At 44.3% G+C, this 21,083-nt stretch overlaps 1 protein-coding gene across 1 annotated transcript in view; it reads right to left on the bottom strand.

The window, feature by feature from the left end:
* The window catches only part of LOC142719270 (voltage-dependent L-type calcium channel subunit alpha-1C-like), a gene marked incomplete at its 3' end in the record, with an annotated part of 85,732 nt that extends 66,251 nt beyond the window's left edge, over nt 1–19,481 (bottom strand). Inside the window, exon 1 of the mRNA XM_075848767.1 lies at nt 18,555–19,481. Coding sequence (XP_075704882.1) covers nt 18,555–18,603 — 49 coding nt within the window. The remainder of the gene's footprint in view (nt 1–18,554) is intronic.
* Between the last annotated feature and the right edge of the window lie 1,602 nt (nt 19,482–21,083).

The raw sequence follows: 21,083 nt of genomic DNA, 5'->3' as shown, positions 1-21,083 counted from the left end.
ACAGAATTCCGTTTACGCTACTCGGGAACACGGCCTTATAGAGGATTCACCCAGCTTTCCCAGACTAATGAATGGCAAATCTGCCGTATTATAGATCAATGAGTATAGAGAGCTAACTAATATGATTGCCACCCACAGGGCTTGTCACCCAGCTTTACCAGTCTCCTGAATGGCAAATCTGTAGAACAATATGTAGTGGAGGATAGCAGTCTGGGAAGGAATATTACAGCTCCTTCGGGGGTTATCACCCAGCTTTTCCAGACCCCTGAACAACAAAGCTGCCAAGATATAAAGCAATAAAAGGGTGGGGAGATAACTAGGACCATTTGTCATTCAGGAGTCTTGAAAAGCTGGGTGACAACCCCTGTGGGAGATGAAATGGTGGCCATATTGGTTTCCACCCAACTTTCCCAGAAACAGATAAAACCAAGAAACAGCTTAATACAATATGTAACAACGTGACAGAAGGAGATGACGATGCTGCAGATTATGGGGAGCTGCGGGGCTCCGCAGGGGAGGCTGGGAGTGGTAGTCCAGCAGTGGCCTTGCCCTCGGCTCTCCTGGTGAGGTTCACATCGCCGCCTATGACGACCTTTCCAAGGTCAGAAGAATTTAAGATTCCTTCTCCACTTTCCAGTGACTCATGAAGATGACATTTCCCGGCTCTCGTCTCAATTACCACAACGCAATCAGCCGCAATTGTAACGGAAAAAAAAAAAGGAGATTTATATTTATAAAAAAAATAAAAAATAAAAGATAAAAAAATATATATTTTTAATAACGGAAATAATTCCTACAGATTCCGGAAATGAGGGGGGAGGGGGGGGACACGGCTGCACGGCGGTTTTTTTCAGGCGCCGATTGTAACGCTGCCCTGATACACTGTATATACCCAGAGCCTGAGAATTACATAACCACTGCAGATCCAGAGGAGGCACGGACTCCAGGTTACCATAGAGCTTGGATGTTACTATCGACGAGCGCAGTGTCGGATGCTCCAATATCTCACAGCGGCGGTTCTTAAAGGGCCAGACCGCTAATGTACCGTGCAGCATCAATAATAATTACCCCTGACAGCGACAGGAAGAGATATAATGGGGCAATTATATATAGGGGGGGGGGTGTATTTAGCACAGGGGGGCTTCTACGGTCGGCATTGGATTAAATGCAGATGCGCCGCCCGTCCCCCGGTGGACAGGGTAGCCGACTGCAATGCAGCCATAGAACATGCAGCGCTCGGAGCGTGACCCACTTCACTCAGGACACATGTTCTGCTCGCCGGCCGCACTGCAGCGTGTGAATTTTCGACGCTTCCCACTGCGAGCCAATTAATTCTCGCCTGCACAGATGTCTCAGCAAGTCTCCTATACACACAATGGCGAGTCTGATAATCACACAGATCCATCAAACTGAGGCGCGGAATTATCTCAGGGTAAAAAAAAAGAGCCGTCAATCAACACCAACGTAGCGGTTAATCATTGCTAAGAGCTTCTGCAGCATCTGCGCAGCGTCAAAAAGGGGTATCAATTAGCACGGGTATACGCCTTTAATTCTTAAAGGGCCACCGAGGGAAAAAAAAAAAAAAAGACTGAAAATGTGTTTATAGGACTGTTCACGGGTGAAGGCGGAGGCGCGACTCCATGTTTACTGACCATCACATGATAACTGTGGGGAAGAAATATTCAGGTGATAGACCCCCAGGACAACTGTGCGCGGTCCGACTGCCCAACCACAGCGTCTATCCCTGAACACCATACACAAACGGATGAAATCCCATAAATAACGTTCCGATCGCACCAAGAATCGGTACAAATAAATATACGTAACGCCAAATCAATCAATAGCGACAGAAAATCCTCGGTGACGACCTTCATCCCTCCATGTTTAAGGAGGACCCTGCAAACAGCTCCTCGTATCTCAGCTTCCGGAGGACAAAATGGAGGGAGGGGATAGTGGGGTTTCGGGTTTAATATGGAGTCAGCCTTTTAGGGACCATGTCCATGCACTAAATCCCAGCTGAAGCCTGATGTCCATGGTAGTGAGACCCCTGCCCGCCCTCAGACAACCAATGTACCGAAAAAAAGGACGTGATGTAGAGAAGGCGACGTTTTTACCACACGATAAACCGCGCAAGCGCCATTTTATAATGGAGAACGATCGTCCACCTCGAGTAAAAACCCCATGAAGCCTGTTGCCCATAGTAACCAGTGTTAATCATAACAACCAATCAGATGACAGCTTTCATTTTCCCCTTGCTGGTTTGAAGTGATCTGATTGGTTGCTATGGGCAACGCTGACATTTTCTCTTAGAACAGTACTCACGCTCAGTGATGGTTGCTATGCAAACAACTGCATGGCAACCTGTAAAAAACAAAAACATCACCACACACCTGAAGAAACCGCACGTCTGTAAATAAACACCACCACACGGCGAGGTTCATATATGGCGCCACAAGGTCGACCTTTCTGATCATGAGGTAGCATATAGTCGTGTTCTGGCCGCCGCCATATTTTACCTCAGATTGTGGTACTCAGGATTATTACGACATGGTGGTTACCAGTGCCGCCATGTTTGAACTTTGCCTATATCTTCTGTCTTGTTACCTAGCAACAAGATACCAACAAGATGATCTACCCGCTCGCTCCTCATCTCCTGTCATATACTGCAATGACGGTCGAGGGTTAACTCTATAGGATCGGCAGTAATGCGGTACTACCCCCTACATCTGGCGGACATTGTACCCGTCACTTTACTGTAAATCTTTCTGACACTGAGTAAAGAAAAGCTCCGGTAAACAAACCACGAGGCAGCCATATGTACTGACCAGATGACGACCGCGGGATTCTTACAGTTACGACCTTATGGGGTTTGTACCGTCTCGACGACCGGATTCCATTTTACGGCCTGGATATGGATAATTACTCACACCTGGATGACTACTGCCTTAAAGGGCAACTCCACTCACGCCTAATATTACCAAGCTGGTGCGGGAATCCTTCCTGAGTTACTGGGAAGACATTTTATAACATAGCACTTTTATCTCCTTCCCATCATGCAACAGATTTCATTAGTTTAGAAATGTAGAGTATGAGCGATCAAGGGGCGCGGGGGGAGGGGCCGTGACAACAGCTCTGAGCTTCTTCTAATGGTCAACGAGCCGACATTACAGAGAAAATAGTTTTTAGCACGTGGGAAATCATTTCCTTTTTGCAAAACTACAACTCCCAGCATGCCCTAAATGTCCCCCCTACAGTGCCAGTCAGGAGGAATTAGCTCCTCCCTCCTAACTTGGAATTTGGGCTCATCTTGTTTTATAGGCAGGAAAATGTCATGTGACCACTTCCAGCTCTTGTGAATGGCTGAGAGGGTTGAAGATATTTTACTGCCCCTGACTGGGACTTTGTAGTGGCTAAAATTGTGCCCTGTAGTTCTTATAATAGTAGCAACGGGAGAGAAAGTGTATACATCAACATACATTATAAACTTCAATGTGGATCTATATGTATACTTAAAGGGCCACCAACAGGAAACTTTACATTGGCTAATATAAGAGGAGCGGCTGATATCAGTCACATATGATGTAATGTCTCTGGAGGATATAATAGTACTGGAGTGATATAAGAGGAGCGGCTGATATCAGTCACATATGATGTAATGTCTCTGGAGTATATAATAGTGCTGGAGTGATATAAGAGGGGCGGCTGATATCAGTCACATATGATGTAATGTCTCTGGAGGATATAATAGTGCTGGAGTGATATAAGGGGAGCGGCTGATATCAGTCACACATATGATGTAATGTCTCTGGAGGATATAATAGTGCTGGAGTGATATAAGAGGAGCGGCTGATATCAGTCACATATGATGTAATGTCTCTGGAGGATATAATAGTACTGGAGTGATATAAGAGGAGCGGCTGATATCAGTCACATATGATGTAATGTCTCTGGAGGATATAATAGTGCTGGAGTGATATAAGAGGAGCGGCTGATATCAGTCACACATATGATGTAATGTCTCTGGAGGATATAATAGTGCTGGAGTGATATAAGAGGAGCGGCTAATATCAGTCACACATATGATGTAATGTCTCTGGAGGATATAATAGTGCTGGAGTGATATAAGAGGAGCGGCTGATATCAGTCACACATATGATGTAATGTCTCTGGAGGATATAATAGTGCTGGAGTGATATAAGAGGAGCGGCTAATATCAGTCACACATATGATGTAATGTCTCTGGAGGATATAATAGTGCTGGAGTGATATAAGAGGAGCGGCTGATATCAGTCACATATATGATGTAATGTCTCTGGAGGATATAATAGTACTGGAGTGATATAAGAGGAGCGGCTGATATCAGTCACATATGATGTAATGTCTCTGGAGGATATAATAGTGCTGGAGTGATATAAGAGGAGCGGCTGATATCAGTCACACATATGATGTAATGTCTCTGGAGGATATAATAGTACTGGAGTGATATAAGAGGAGCGGCTGATATCAGTCACATATGATGTAATGTCTCTGGAGGATATAATAGTGCTGGAGTGATATAAGAGGGGCGGCTGATATCAGTCACATATGATGTAATGTCTCTGGAGGATATAATAGTGCTGGAGTGATATAAGGGGAGCGGCTGATATCAGTCACATATGATGTAATGTCTCTGGAGGATATAATAGTACTGGAGTGATATAAGAGGAGCGGCTGATATCAGTCACACATATGATGTAATGTCTCTGGAGGATATAATAGTACTGGAGTGATATAAGAGGAGCGGCTGATATCAGTCACACATATGATGTAATGTCTCTGGAGGATATAATAGTGCTGGAGTTATATAAGGGGAGCGGCTGATATCAGTCACACATATGATGTAATGTCTCTGGAGGATATAATAGTACTGGAGTGATATAAGAGGAGCGGCTGATATCAGTCACATATGATGTAATGTCTCTGGAGGATATAATAGTACTGGAGTGATATAAGAGGAGCGGCTGATATCAGTCACATATGATGTAATGTCTCTGGAGGATATAATAGTGCTGGAGTGATATAAGAGGAGCGGCTGATATCAGTCACATATGATGTAATGTCTCTGGAGGATATAATAGTACTGGAGTGATATAAGAGGAGCGGCTGATATCAGTCACATATGATGTAATGTCTCTGGAGGATATAATAGTGCTGGAGTGTTATAAGAGGAGCGGCTGATATCAGTCACATATGATGTAATGTCTCTGGAGGATATAATAGTACTGGAGTGATATAAGAGGAGCGGCTGATATCAGTCACATATGATGTAATGTCTCTGGAGGATATAATAGTGCTGGAGTGATATAAGAGGAGCGGCTGATATCAGTCACACATATGATGTAATGTCTCTGGAGGATATAATAGTGCTGGAGTGATATAAGAGGAGCGGCTAATATCAGTCACACATATGATGTAATGTCTCTGGAGGATATAATAGTACTGGAGTGATATAAGAGGAGCGGCTGATATCAGTCACATATGATGTAATGTCTCTGGAGGATATAATAGTACTGGAGTGATATAAGAGGAGCGGCTGATATCAGTCACATATAGGATGTAATGTCTCTGGAGGATATAATAGTGCTGGAGTGTTATAAGAGGAGCGGCTGATATCAGTCACACATATGATGTAATGTCTCTGGAGGATATAATAGTGCTGGAGTGATATAAGAGGAGCGGCTGATATCAGTCACACATGTGATGTAATGTCTCTGGAGGATATAATAGTACTGGAGTGATATAAGAGGAGCGGCTGATATCAGTCACACATATGATGTAATGTCTCTGGAGGATATAATAGTACTGGAGTGATATAAGAGGAGCGGCTGATATCAGTCACATATGATGTAATGTCTCTGAAGGATATAATAGTGCTGGAGTGTAATAGGAGGAGCGGCTGATATCAGTCACACATATGATGTAATGTCTCTGGAGGATATAATAGTACTGGAGTGATATAAGAGGAGCGGCTGATATCAGTCACACATATGATGTAATGTCTGGAGGATATAATAGTGCTGGAGTGATATAAGAGGAGCGGTTGATATCAGTCACACATATGATGTAATGTCTCTGGAGGATATAATAGTACTGGAGTGATATAAGAGGAGCGGCTGATATCAGTCACATATGATGTAATGTCTCTGAAGGATATAATAGTGCTGGAGTGTAATAGGAGGAGCGGCTGATATCAGTCACACATATGATGTAATGTCTCTGGAGGATATAATAGTACTGGAGTGATATAAGAGGAGCGGCTGATATCAGTCACACATATGATGTAATGTCTGGAGGATATAATAGTGCTGGAGTGATATAAGAGGAGCGGCTGATATCAGTCACACATATGATGTAATGTCTCTGGAGGATATAATAGTGCTGGAGTGATATAAGAGGAGCGGCTGATATCAGTCACATATATGATGTAATGTCTGGAGGATATAATAGTACTGGAGTGTTATACGAGGAGCAGCTGATATCAGTCACACATATGATGTAATGTCTCTGGAGGATATAATAGTACTGGAGTGATATAAGAGGAGCGGCTGATATCAGTCACACATATGATGTAAGGTCTCTGGAGGATATAATAGTACTGGAGTGATATAAGAGGAGCGGCTGATATCAGTCAAACATATGATGTAATGTCTCTGGAGGATATAATAGTACTGGAGTGATATAAGAGGAGCGGCTGATATCAGTCACATATGATGTAATGTCTCTGGAGGATATAATAGTACTGGAGTGATATAAGAGGAGCGGCTGATATCAGTCACACATATAATGTAATGTCTCTGGAGGATATAATAGTACTGGAGTGTTATAAGAGGAGCGGCTGAAATCAGTCACATATGATGTAATGTCTCTGGAGGATATAATAGTACTGGAGTGATATAAGAGGAGCGGCTGATATCAGTCACATATGATGTAATGTCTCTGGAGGATATAATAGTGCTGGAGTGTTATAAGAGGAGCGGCTGATATCAGTCACATATATGATGTAATGTCTCTGGAGGATATAATAGTACTGGAGTGATATAAGAGGAGCGGCTGATATCAGTCACACATATGATGTAATGTCTCTGGAGGATATAATAGTGCTGGAGTAATAGAAGAGGAGCGGCTGATATCAGTCACATATGATGTAATGTCTCTGGAGGATATAATAGTGCTGGAGTGATATAAGAGGAGCGGCTGATATCAGTCACATATATGATGTAATGTCTCTAGAGGATATAATAGTACTGGAGTGATATAAGAGGAGCGGCTGATATCAGTCACATATATGATGTAATGTCTCTGGAGGATATAATAGTACTGGAGTGATATAAGAGGAGCGGCTGATATCAGTCACACATATGATGTAATGTCTCTGGAGGATATAATAGTACTGGAGTGTTATAAGAGGAGCGGCTGATATCAGTCACACATATGATGTAATGTCTCTGGAGGATATAATAGTACTGGAGTGATATAAGAGGAGCGGCTGATATCAGTCACACATATGATATAATGTCTCTGGAGGATATAATAGTACTGGAGTGTTATAAGAGGAGCTGCTGATATCAGTCACATATGATGTCATGTCTCTGGAGGATATAATAGTACTGGAGTGTTATAAGAGGAGCGGCTGATATCAGTCACATATGGTGTAATGTCTCTGGAGGATATAATAGTACTGGAGTGTTATAAGAGGAGCGGCTGATATCAGTCACACATATGATGTAATGTCTGGAGGATATAATAGTACTGGAGTGTTATAAGAGGAGCGGCTGATATCAGTCACACATATGATGTAATGTCTCTGGAGGATATAATAGTACTAGAGTGATATAGGAGAAGCGGCTGATATCAGTCACATATGATGTAATGTCTCTGGAGGATATAATAGTACTGGAGTGATATAAGAGGAGCGGCTGATATCAGTCACATGATGTAATGTCTCTGGAGGATATAATAGTGCTGGAGTGATATAAGAGGAGCGGCTGATATCAGTCACACATATGATATAATGTCTCTGGAGGATATAATAGTACTGGAGTGTTATAAGAGGAGCTGCTGATATCAGTCACACATATGATGTAATGTCTCTGGAGGATATAATAGTGCTGGAGTGATATAAGTGGAGCGGCTGATATCAGTCACACATATGATGTAATGTCTCTGGAGGATATAATAGTACTGGAGTGATATAAGAGGAGCGGCTGATATCAGTCACACATGATGTAATGTCTCTGGAGGATATAATAGTGCTGGAGTGATATAAGAGGAGCGGCTGATATCAGTCACATATATGATGTAATGTCTCTGGAGGATATAATAGTGCTGGAGTGATATAAGAGGAGCGGCTGATATCAGTCACACATATGATGTAATGTCTCTGGAGGATATAATAGTACTGGAGTGATATAAGAGGAGCGGCTGATATCAGTCACACATATGATGTAATGTCTCTGGAGGATATAATAGTGCTGGAGTGATATAAGAGGAGCGGCTGATATCAGTCACATATGATGTAATGTCTCTGGAGGATATAATAGTACTGGAGTGATATAAGAGGAGCGGCTGATATCAGTCACACATATGATGTAATGTCTGGAGGATATAATAGTGCTGGAGTGTTATAAGAGGAGCGGCTGATATCAGTCACACATATGATGTAATGTCTCTGGAGGATATAATAGTACTGGAGTGTTATAAGAGGAGCGGCTGATATCAGTCACACATATGATGTAATGTCTGGAGGATATAATAGTACTGGAGTGTTATAAGAGGAGCGGCTGATATCAGTCACACATATGATGTAATGTCTGGAGGATATAATAGTACTGGAGTGTTATAAGAGGAGCGGCTGATATCAGTCACACATATGATGTAATGTCTCTGGAGGATATAATAGTGCTGGAGTGTAATAAGAGGAGCCGCTGATATCAGTCACACATATGATGTAATGTCTCTGGAGGATATAATAGTACTGGAGTGATATAAGAGGAGCGGCTGATATCAGTCACACATATGATGTAATGTCTCTGGAGGATATAATAGTACTGGAGTGATATAAGAGGAGCGGCTGATATCAGTCACACATATGATGTAATGTCTGGAGGATATAATAGTGCTGGAGTGATATAAGAGGAGCGGCTGATATCAGTCACATATGATGTAATGTCTCTGGAGGATATAATAGTGCTGGAGTGATATAAGAGGAGCGGCTGATATCAGTCACATATATGATGTAATGTCTCTGGAGGATATAATAGTACTGGAGTGATATAAGAGGAGCGGCTGATATCAGTCACACATATGATGTAATGTCTCTGGAGGATATAATAGTACTGGAGTGATATAAGAGGAGCGGCTGATATCAGTCACACATATGATGTAATGTCTCTGGAGGATATAATAGTGCTGGAGTGATATAAGAGGAGCGGCTGATATCAGTCACATATGATGTAATGTCTCTGGAGGATATAATAGTGCTGGAGTGATATAAGAGGAGCGGCTGATATCAGTCACACATATGATGTAATGTCTCTGGAGGATATAATAGTACTGGAGTGATATAAGAGGAGCGGCTGATATCAGTCACACATATGATGTAATGTCTCTGGAGGATATAATAGTACCGGAGTGATATAAGAGGAGCGGCTGATATCAGTCACACATATGATGTAATGTCTGGAGGATATAATAGTACTGGAGTGATATAAGAGGAGCGGCAGATATCAGTCACACATATGATGTAATGTCTGGAGGATATAATAGTACTGGAGTGATATAAGAGGAGCGGCTGATATCAGTCACACATGATGTAATGTCTCTGGAGGATATAATAGTGCTGGAGTGATATAAGAGGAGCGGCTGATATCAGTCACATATGATGTAATGTCTCTGGAGGATATAATAGTGCTGGAGTGATATAAGAGGAGCGGCTGATATCAGTCACATATGATGTAATGTCTCTGGAGGATATAATAGTGCTGGAGTGTTATAAGAGGAGCGGCTGAGATCAGTCACACATATGATGTAATGTCTCTGGAGGATATAATAGTACTGGAGTGATATAAGAGGAGCGGCTGATATCAGTCACATATATGATGTAATGTCTCTGGAGGATATAATAGTGCTGGAGTGATATAAGAGGAGCGGCTGATATCAGTCACACATATGATGTAATGTCTCTGGAGGATATAATAGTACTGGAGTGATATAAGAGGAGCGGCTGATATCAGTCACACATATGATGTAATGTCTCTGGAGGATATAATAGTACTGGAGTGATATAAGAGGAGCGGCTGATATCAGTCACATATGATGTAATGTCTCTGGAGGATATAATAGTGCTGGAGTGATATAAGAGGGGCGGCTGATATCAGTCACATATGATGTAATGTCTCTGGAGGATATAATAGTGCTGGAGTGATATAAGGGGAGCGGCTGATATCAGTCACACATATGATGTAATGTCTCTGGAGGATATAATAGTGCTGGAGTGATAAGAGGAGCGGCTGATATCAGTCACATATGATGTAATGTCTCTGGAGGATATAATAGTACTGGAGTGATATAAGAGGAGCGGCTGATATCAGTCACACATATGATGTAATGTCTCTGGAGGATATAATAGTACTGGAGTGATATAAGAGGAGCGGCTGATATCAGTCACACATATGATGTAATGTCTCTGGAGGATATAATAGTGCTGGAGTGATATAAGAGGGGCGGCTGATATCAGTCACATATGATGTAATGTCTCTGGAGGATATAATAGTGCTGGAGTGATATAAGGGGAGCGGCTGATATCAGTCACACATATGATGTAATGTCTCTGGAGGATATAATAGTGCTGGAGTGATATAAGGGGAGCGGCTGATATCAGTCACACATATGATGTAATGTCTCTGGAGGATATAATAGTGCTGGAGTGATATAAGAGGAGCGGCTGATATCAGTCACACATATGATGTAATGTCTCTGGAGGATATAATAGTACTGGAGTGATATAAGAGGAGCGGCTGATATCAGTCACACATATGATGTAATGTCTTTGGAGGATATAATAGTACTGGAGTGATATAGGAGGAGCGGCTGATATCAGTCACATATGATGTAATGTCTCTGGAGGATATAATAGTGCTGGAGTGTTATAAGAGGAGCGGCTGATATCAGTCACATATATGATGTAATGTCTCTGGAGGATATAATAGTGCTGGAGTGATATAAGAGGAGAGGCTGATATCAGTCACATATGATGTAATGTCTCTGGAGGATATAATAGTGCTGGAGTGTTATAAGAGGAGCGGCTGATATCAGTCACATATATGATGTAATGTCTCTGGAGGATATAATAGTGCTGGAGTGATATAAGAGGAGCGGCTGATATCAGTCACATATATGATGTAATGTCTCTGGAGGATATAATAGTGCTGGAGTGATATAAGAGGAGCGGCTGATATCAGTCACATATGATGTAATGTCTCTGGAGGATATAATAGTACTGGAGTGATATAAGAGGAGCGGCTGATATCAGTCACACATATATTATGTAATGTCTCTGGAGAATATAATAGTGCTGGAGTGTTATAAGAGGAGCGGCTGATATCAGTCACACACATGATGTAATGTCTCTGGAGGATATAATAGTACTGGAGTGATATAAGAGGAGCGGCTGATATCAGTCACATATGATGTAATGTCTCTGGAGGATATAATAGTACTGGAGTGATATAAGAGGAGCGGCTGATATCAGTCACACATATGATGTAATGTCTCTGGAGGATATAATAGTACTGGAGTGATATAAGAGGAGCGGCTGATATCAGTCACACATGATGTAATGTCTCTGGAGGATATAATAGTACTGGAGTGATATAAGAGGAGCGGCTGATATCAGTCACATATGATGTAATGTCTCTGGAGGATATAATAGTGCTGGAGTGTTATAAGAGGAGCGGCTGAGATCAGTCACACATATGATGTAATGTCTCTGGAGGATATAATAGTACTGGAGTGATATAAGAGGAGCGGCTGATATCAGTCACATATATGATGTAATGTCTCTGGAGGATATAATAGTGCTGGAGTGATATAAGAGGAGCGGCTGATATCAGTCACACATATGATGTAATGTCTCTGGAGGATATAATAGTACTGGAGTGATATAAGAGGAGCGGCTGATATCAGTCACACATATGATGTAATGTCTCTGGAGGATATAATAGTACTGGAGTGATATAAGAGGAGCGGCTGATATCAGTCACACATATGATGTAATGTCTCTGGAGGATATAATAGTGCTGGAGTGATATAAGAGGGGCGGCTGATATCAGTCACATATGATGTAATGTCTCTGGAGGATATAATAGTGCTGGAGTGATATAAGGGGAGCGGCTGATATCAGTCACACATATGATGTAATGTCTCTGGAGGATATAATAGTGCTGGAGTGATATAAGGGGAGCGGCTGATATCAGTCACACATATGATGTAATGTCTCTGGAGGATATAATAGTGCTGGAGTGATATAAGAGGAGCGGCTGATATCAGTCACATATGATGTAATGTCTCTGGAGGATATAATAGTACTGGAGTGATATAAGAGGAGCGGCTGATATCAGTCACACATATGATGTAATGTCTCTGGAGGATATAATAGTGCTGGAGTGATATAAGAGGGGCGGCTGATATCAGTCACATATGATGTAATGTCTCTGGAGGATATAATAGTGCTGGAGTGATATAAGAGGAGCGGCTGATATCAGTCACATATGATGTAATGTCTCTGGAGGATATAATAGTACTGGAGTGATATAAGAGGAGCGGCTGATATCAGTCACACATATGATGTAATGTCTCTGGAGGATATAATAGTACTGGAGTGATATAAGAGGAGCGGCTGATATCAGTCACACATATGATGTAATGTCTCTGGAGGATATAATAGTACTGGAGTGTTATAAGAGGAGCGGCTGATATCAGTCACATATATGATGTAATGTCTCTGGAGGATATAATAGTGCTGGAGTAATATAAGAGGAGCGGCTGATATCAGTCACATATGATGTAATGTCTCTGGAGGATATAATAGTGCTGGAGTGTTATAAGAGGAGCGGCTGATATCAGTCACATATATGATGTAATGTCTCTGGAGGATATAATAGTGCTGGAGTGATATAAGAGGAGAGGCTGATATCAGTCACATATGATGTAATGTCTCTGGAGGATATAATAGTGCTGGAGTGTTATAAGAGGAGCGGCTGATATCAGTCACATATATGATGTAATGTCTCTGGAGGATATAATAGTGCTGGAGTGATATAAGAGGAGCGGCTGATATCAGTCACACATATGATGTAATGTCTCTGGAGGATATAATAGTACTGGAGTGATATAAGAGGAGCGGCTGATATCAGTCACACATATGATGTAATGTCTCTGGAGGATATAATAGTGCTGGAGTGATATAAGAGGAGCGGCTGATATCAGTCACACATATGATGTAATGTCTCTGGAGGATATAATAGTGCTGGAGTGATATAAGGGGAGCGGCTGATATCAGTCACATATGATGTAATGTCTCTGGAGGATATAATAGTGCTGGAGTGATATAAGAGGAGCGGCTGATATCAGTCACACATATGATGTAATGTCTCTGGAGGATATAATAGTGCTGGAGTGATATAAGAGGGGCGGCTGATATCAGTCACACATATGATGTAATGTCTCTGGAGGATATAATAGTGCTGGAGTGTTATAAGAGGAGCGGCTGATATCAGTCACACATATGATGTAATGTCTCTGGAGGATATAATAGTACTGGAGTGATATAAGAGGAGCGGCTGATATCAGTCACATATGATGTAATGTCTCTGGAGGATATAATAGTACTGGAGTGTTATAAGAGGAGCGGCTGATATCTCTGGCCATCCTGAAATGACTGATAACAGGGAGCAATAGACTGCATTTACCTGCACAGCATATAGAAAGAAGACAACCTGCAGCTCGGTACAATTGGTTGGCTCCCACCATGGAGCATATAGGATATACAGACCTTCACTCTGACAGGAGGCACTAATGAGTAATCCTTCAGACACGACCACTTTCATGCATCACAGAAAACATCTGGTCGCCCCATAGTGACTGTCACTCCCGCCCCCTGCGCGGACGAATATAACGGCTCCCAATCTGTGTCCTCTGCCGCGATGTCATGTTTAGTAAATATCCCTAATTAATCACCGGCGAATCATTACCCCTCCTGCCCGGCTATCAGAATCTCATACAGGAACCGCTCCAAAAAACGCCGATGTCAAACAGAACGAAGCGCGTGGTTTATTGAACGCATCTTTAACATGCCCATATCCCTTATATAGAAGTCGCCATAATGGACAGTTCCCTTTTTCCATTTATTCCTCATTTATAATAATCTGCACATAATCCTGGCGCCCCCCGGTCAGGGCTCATTTAGTGGGTGCAGCAGAGGATGATCAACCTACAATGTAATGCGGGGGTGGGGGCACCAAACTACTTAGAGTGATTGTCCACCCTTGAAATTGCTGATCAGTTTCATAATATATCATTGTAGCGGTCACAGCTGTTTTTTTCTGATACAGAGCTCCAAATGCCCAGCATAGATATAGAGCTATATGCTAAAATTCAGTTTTCCTGCAGTCACCACTAGAGGGAGCTCACTGCATACTGTGATATTATTGAGTACAATGGGAGATGTATAAATCAGTATGTAGTGAGCTCCCCCTAGTGGTGACTGTATAAATCTTACATGCAGTGAGCTCCCACTAGTGGTGGCTGTATGAATATGTATGTAGTGAGCTCCCCCTAGTGGTGGCTGCACAAATCATTATGCCATGAGCTCCCCCTAGTGGTGGCTGTATAAATATGTATGCAGTGAGCTCCCCCTAGTGGTGCCTGTATAAATATGTATGCAGTGAGCTCCCTCTAGTGGTGACTATAGAATTGAATCACGTCACTCTATGGGGGAGATTTATTAAGAATGGCGATTCCTATGACACAATGATGAGCGCTGGACCCTAATTTATTAAGAGGCGCATCTCTGGCTGGCTGTGCTCCTGAAAGGGAAATCTACGCCAGCTCATACACTTCTGCTGTAATTTATGCCAGCTTTTGGCAGAAATGATAGTAAATTTGTTCGGCAGGTCACGCCCCTTTTATTAAGCCCCACCCACTTTCTGGGAAATTGCAGTAGGCAGCATAAATGCATCAAAAGTCTAATTTTTTTTTGCAAATTGCGACTTTTGCAATTTTTTTCTACGCCCGTTCTGCAGGGGATTTGGAGCTGTGTACTAGGAAAACCGCTCCATCGCCTATAAAGATCTATTATGGGATGAGTCCATGCAGAATGGGTGGAGTTACACTTTAAAGGGCCAGGCTCCTAGTGACAAGCGGAATTGCATCCACAAAATGCTGACCCCAGAGGCTGGAATAGTAGGCCCCGTGCCCCAGGAAAGTGTCCTGTGACCCCCTCGGCTCTGCTGAACGGATCCAGGAGCGTAATAGCACATGTGACCAGGTTTATAATGATTAGGGCAATGGTAAGATATGATACATTTAAAGGGGCACGTCACATATCACCCCATGGTGACTTACACCCCACGTCATACGTAAATCTAAACATAGTGTAAAGCCAAAGATTGATTCGTCGCCCCCATTACGTAACCCGTAACAATATAGGATTTCAATCATTCTAGAACTTTTTGTTTCAGCGCGATTCTATTCTTGCTCCGAGGGATCTGTGTATCCAAGCAACACCGGGGGTGTGAAAAGGAAAAAAAAATGTTCATTTCCGAAAGGAAAGGGAATCTTACTGGGGGTGATGTCTCCTATGGTATCTATAGGGTCTGTACTTAACCCATCATTGAAAAAAACTAATTACAAAAATTCCCTTTGGATTTGACGTGACGAATCTTCCCGCATCGTTCGCTTACGTAGGTTTTGCAGCTGATTCGTACCTGAGGCTTTCTTTTTATTACGGAAAAACAAAACAAAACATGGCACATGATAAATGACCCCTCCGGGACACGAGCGACGGTAACAGGTGGGCCGCCGTACAATGCCACTTACGGTCTATTAGAAATACTAAGAAAAAAAGAATTTTAAAACTTGAAAATAAAAAATGTTACATTTCTTTTTGAATAAAAATTTGAAAAAATTGATACGACGAAATAAAAACTTTTCCTTTCATCTCTTCTCATCAATACGTTCGGCACTTTTTTTTCCGCATTGGTTAACCACGTTAGCGCAGTTTAAGGTTACGTCATCTTAACCCTGCGATATTAACTATATCAGTTACCAAGGTAACGCTCACTCATTAGAGCGCAAAAAGTTTCAGCGTTCCGGCGTTCAATCCCGAACTGCTAACGACGGAGGGAAAAAAGCTGTCACTTCTATCCGAACCCCTCATTATAGCTCAAAAAAGATGACAACGTACAGGACGAGCGTGGAAAATATCGCAACCATTTTATTATTATTTTAACACTTAAAGGGTCTGCAGAATTTTTTTTTTATATTTATTTTTTATTTCGTTTTACAGAATCCGCTACACGTGAAGATGTTTACTTGCACTTTCTTCCGTCCTATAATTGATAATAAGCCCTTTAGCCTTTTTTGCTGTCATTTTCAAAAATTTGACGCCATTCCATAGCAACGATATTGACGGCGATAAAACCAGCTCATTATTATTTTCCTTCATTCCTTCTCTTCTGACTACTTTATTTCTGTTCATAAAATCGAACCAAATTTTTTGTTTTTTAATTTTGTAATAATTTTAATTTTGTAAGAATTTTGTAAGAATTTTTTTTACTTTCCGTGCAAAATTTTTCTATATCGCTAAATTCAAAAATATCTATAATGATATTTGTAGCCTCATGTATGGAACTCACTTGACCTTACTTAATACTCGCAAGATACGCAAAACTCCCAGGTCAGAATTTTCTACTGCAAGATCTGAAATTGAGGTAATAAATTCACGGACTGGCGGCGGCGCCGTTAGCTGCGCGTTTCCCCGTCAGATAAATCTGTGCTAATTGCGAGGAAAAATGACCGACCCATCCAGTGACTCCTGAGATACGGACACATCGGGGCTCGGGACGCAGATGATCTTGGCGCAAGTCGTGACGCGGCGCAACCTACTTATACAATTTGTCTAAGATACGCCGGCGTGCCAGTCCCGGCCTGTAGTAAACGTGCGCCATTTTATACATAATTGCTCGCGGTATTACAACTACCAGGTCACGCCTCCTTCGTAAGTATTGTTGCCGTTACATTCGTAAATCTAGCGCATATTTTGTGGCGCCATTTTTTCACCATACCACATATCGATGCTCCGACGCCGGTGACTGTAAGATTTATTTCCCCCTCTCCGTATTATGAGCCGCTTACAAAACAGACATGAGGTCACCGACCCCCGGCAAGGAACCGTACACGAAACCTTCACCCTGCCGCTGCCTCTCACGTCTGCCGAGGAAAATCAGAAAGCGAAAAGATGACGACACTCCGGCCCAACGATTCAGACACATAAGAATGGCAAAAATAACAAATCGATCAAATTGCATCCCGACAAGGGGGCAAATACTCGCCGATCGGAACTGAAGCGGAAGGGGGTGAAGGTGGGATGAGGGGAACGCTGCGCAGGAAGGGGTTAAAGCCGCTCTGTGTCTTCATAGCTGAGGGTCAGTATTTCCAAATCTGGAAATCCCCCAGGTGTCTCTGGATAATGTTATCCCCCCCCCCCCAACTATCCGCACACTTTCCTCCCTCCCTATATATATATATACACACCGGGGGAGGGGGTGCTGGCACTAAGGGGTTACTCTGCCCCCGTCAGCTGGATGAAAGCAACGAGGTTTATGTTTTGCGCAAACAGGATGAAGACGGCGATCTGTATAATATGATCAGCATTATCCTCCACCGATCACTCACTACCCACCCGAGGTGCCCCCCAAACCCTGATCCTGGGCATTACACTTGAGGGGTAATTCAGGGGCACAATGAGGGGGGTTATGGGTCTGGCCCCACAATACAAAGGGTGATGCCCATTACAAGACGTCTATAGCGTCCACCATATGGAAGGGACAACTCCACGGCCGCGTAGATTTCCGTACATTATAAGAGGCGGCGAGGTGACCGCCTCTTCTCCTAGCAACCGGGCCGAAACCATCCTCCACCCTGACCGAGCACCGGGCCCTTTTGAGGTGGCCTCCAAAACACTGACTCCTGTGTAGGGTGGGGACCGCAGCATCAAACATCAACCTAAATCTGTAAGATCTGCCCAAAATAACCCAACGCACCCCCAACACCGGGGACCACGTCACTCAGGGACCTCCAGGACCTGTGGATTCAACACACAGAACAACAACCCCCAATGAAGAAGATGATGAGGATGATGATGACAACACAGGGACAGATCAGGAGACACGACACATAAGATGGTGACGGACACCTCTAGGACTGATCATGGGTCGGGGTGGTCTCGGACCGCTCACCTTGGTGGTCTCCCTCGGGGATATACATCCTCTGACTTTCATTGACCATTTAAGACCAGAAATAAAGGTTCCAGGTTAATCCTCTAGAGAAGGCCTCGTCCACCCGAGATGGGGGTCCGCGCCGGGTCCGGAGACGGGGGTCTTGTCCAGAGACGGGTTGGGAGCCCAGTTTAGGAGATGAGTCTATGTCGAGTTGGGAAGACGAGGATGGGGGTCTATGTGCTGTGAAGGTGGGGGGTGATCTCTAGTGATTTCGGGGTTCCCTCTACAGTGAAGGACTGTCTCTAGTACAGGGGGGCTGTCTAGAATGATGGGGGGCTGTCTAGAATGATGGGGGCAGTCTATAATGATGGGGGGCTGTCTTCAGTGATTGAGATGTCTTCTATGTGATGGGGGTTGTCTCTGTAATACAACTAGGGGGCTTCTCCCCAGGGATTGGGGGTCTGTTTACAATGATGATGGGTGGGGGGCTCTCTCCTGTTATAGGGGGTATGTGACCAGAGATAAGGGGGCCGTCCAGTGTTTGGATGATGGGGGCTCTGTCTCCAGTGATGGGGGTCTCTGTCTCCAGTGATGGGGGTCTCTGTCTCCAGGGATGATGGGGGTGCAGTCTCCAGTGATGGGGGGGCTCTGTTTCCAAGGATGATAGGGAGTGCAGTCTCCAGTGGTGGGGGGCTCTGTCTCCAGGGATTCTGGGGGTCTCTGTATCCTCCCCCTGATCCTCGTTGTTCTTGGGGGGCTATTACCTGATCCCCATTATTGTATGGCAGTCCTTGTCGGGTCAGTAGGGTGGGCTCTGGGCCCCCCAGGCTGGAGTGGCGGCGGTGCTGGAGCCGGGAGGAGACATGATGAAGCCGCACCGTCCTCTCTGCTGGCAGCAGCCGTTTCTGCAGAGGAGAGAGAGAGACTGAGAGCGCCGTCCTCCTCCTCCTCCTCCCCCAGCAGCGGATACTCCCCCACAAGTCCCAGCATCCCGGGGCCCCCGAACACTGCCCCCCCACACCGGGGAGACCCCCTCCACCGAACACTGCCCCCCCTCACACCGGGGAGACCCCCCCTCCACCGAACACTGCCCCCCCCACACCGGGGAGTCACCCCCCCTCCACCGAACACTGCCCCCCCTCACACCGGGGAGACCCCCCCCCTCCTCCGAACACTGTCCCCCCCCACACCGAACACTGCCCCCCTCCACCGAACACTGCCCCCCCTCCACCGAACACTGCCCCCCCCCAAACCGGTGAGACCCCTCCACCGAACACTGCCTCCCCTCCACCGAGAACCCCCCCCCCCTCACAAACCGGAGCCCCCAAGTCTCCAATGCTAAGCGCCCCCCCCCCCCCATAGTACAAGACGTATGGATACGTGGGGGGCCTAGTATACATCTGTTGGAGACCCCAAAACTACTGCAGTGCCCCCTATCAAGACACAGGGGTCCCCATCATTGATACAACCCCTCATATAATTGCCTGTGTGGGTGCACCCCCAAACTATTGCAGTATCCCCTGTCCAGACACAGGAAAACCCTCCCCTTAGTGCCCCCTAATATATTACATCCCCCTTACCCAGCCTTCCCTCAGCCCCCCAATATACAGCCCCACCCTGGTGCACTGGAGACCCCCTCCCTTCAGTGCAGAGCCCCTGATATAGCACCACCCACAGCTTGTACCCCATTCCCACCCAGCGAAGACCCCAAACTATAGCGTGACATCACTAGTTAAACCATGGGGTCCCTGAAGCACCGTTACCTTATTATATGGGCTAATAGGACAGGATGAACCCCACTTTGCAGCCTTTTAGTCCCCAAAATATTGCACCCCCCCATTTCTTCTACTACATCCCCCCCCCCCCATGGTACAATATGGGTTATAATTCAAGCAGCCCCACATTTTGCATTGTAAATGCAGCTCTGGATGTAACTCAGGATGAGCCCCATAAACCTTGGTCTTTGTCTCATTTGCAGCTTATGCAACAAACATCAGCTCCTTATACTCTAGTCACACCCAGAGCTGCGTGCACAATTCTGCTGTCTTCCGTGTTGCTCCTACAGGAAATCACCTCTCACTGCCGCCCTCTACTGTTTCTGCATCTGCACAAGGCATGCTCTGCTGTGGTGCATTGTGGGAGATCTGACGGATAGGAGAATTGTTGATGCAGCTCCGGGTGTAACTAGAGTATAAAGCATGATGGCGTTTCAGTGTCTGTACAAGGCATGCTCTGCTGTGGTGCATTGTGGGAGATCTGACATAGAGTCTTAGATGCAGCTCTGGATGTGACTAGAGTATAATGTATCACCAGTAAATTTATATTGGCTGTGACACGTGCTGCCATCTACTGGTGGTCTACAGATATGATATTTATCCCCCCCCCCCCCCCCCCTACTCTCAGACTCCCCAGGGATTTTTTTCTTATTGATCAAGGAATATAACTGCAGTCTGCAATTAAGAAAAATGACAGAACCGGCGATGGCCGGACCCGAGTGCTGCAGATCGTCGTCCTCTGCCAGCTGGCACCGCGCGACTCCTGAATGCC

The sequence above is a fragment of the Rhinoderma darwinii genome, unplaced genomic scaffold (assembly GCF_050947455.1).
Source record: "Rhinoderma darwinii isolate aRhiDar2 unplaced genomic scaffold, aRhiDar2.hap1 Scaffold_473, whole genome shotgun sequence".
NCBI classification, from domain to species: Eukaryota; Metazoa; Chordata; class Amphibia; order Anura; family Rhinodermatidae; genus Rhinoderma; species Rhinoderma darwinii.
The sequence above is the reverse complement of the archived record's forward strand: the minus strand, read 5'-3'. Positions and strand labels throughout refer to the sequence as shown.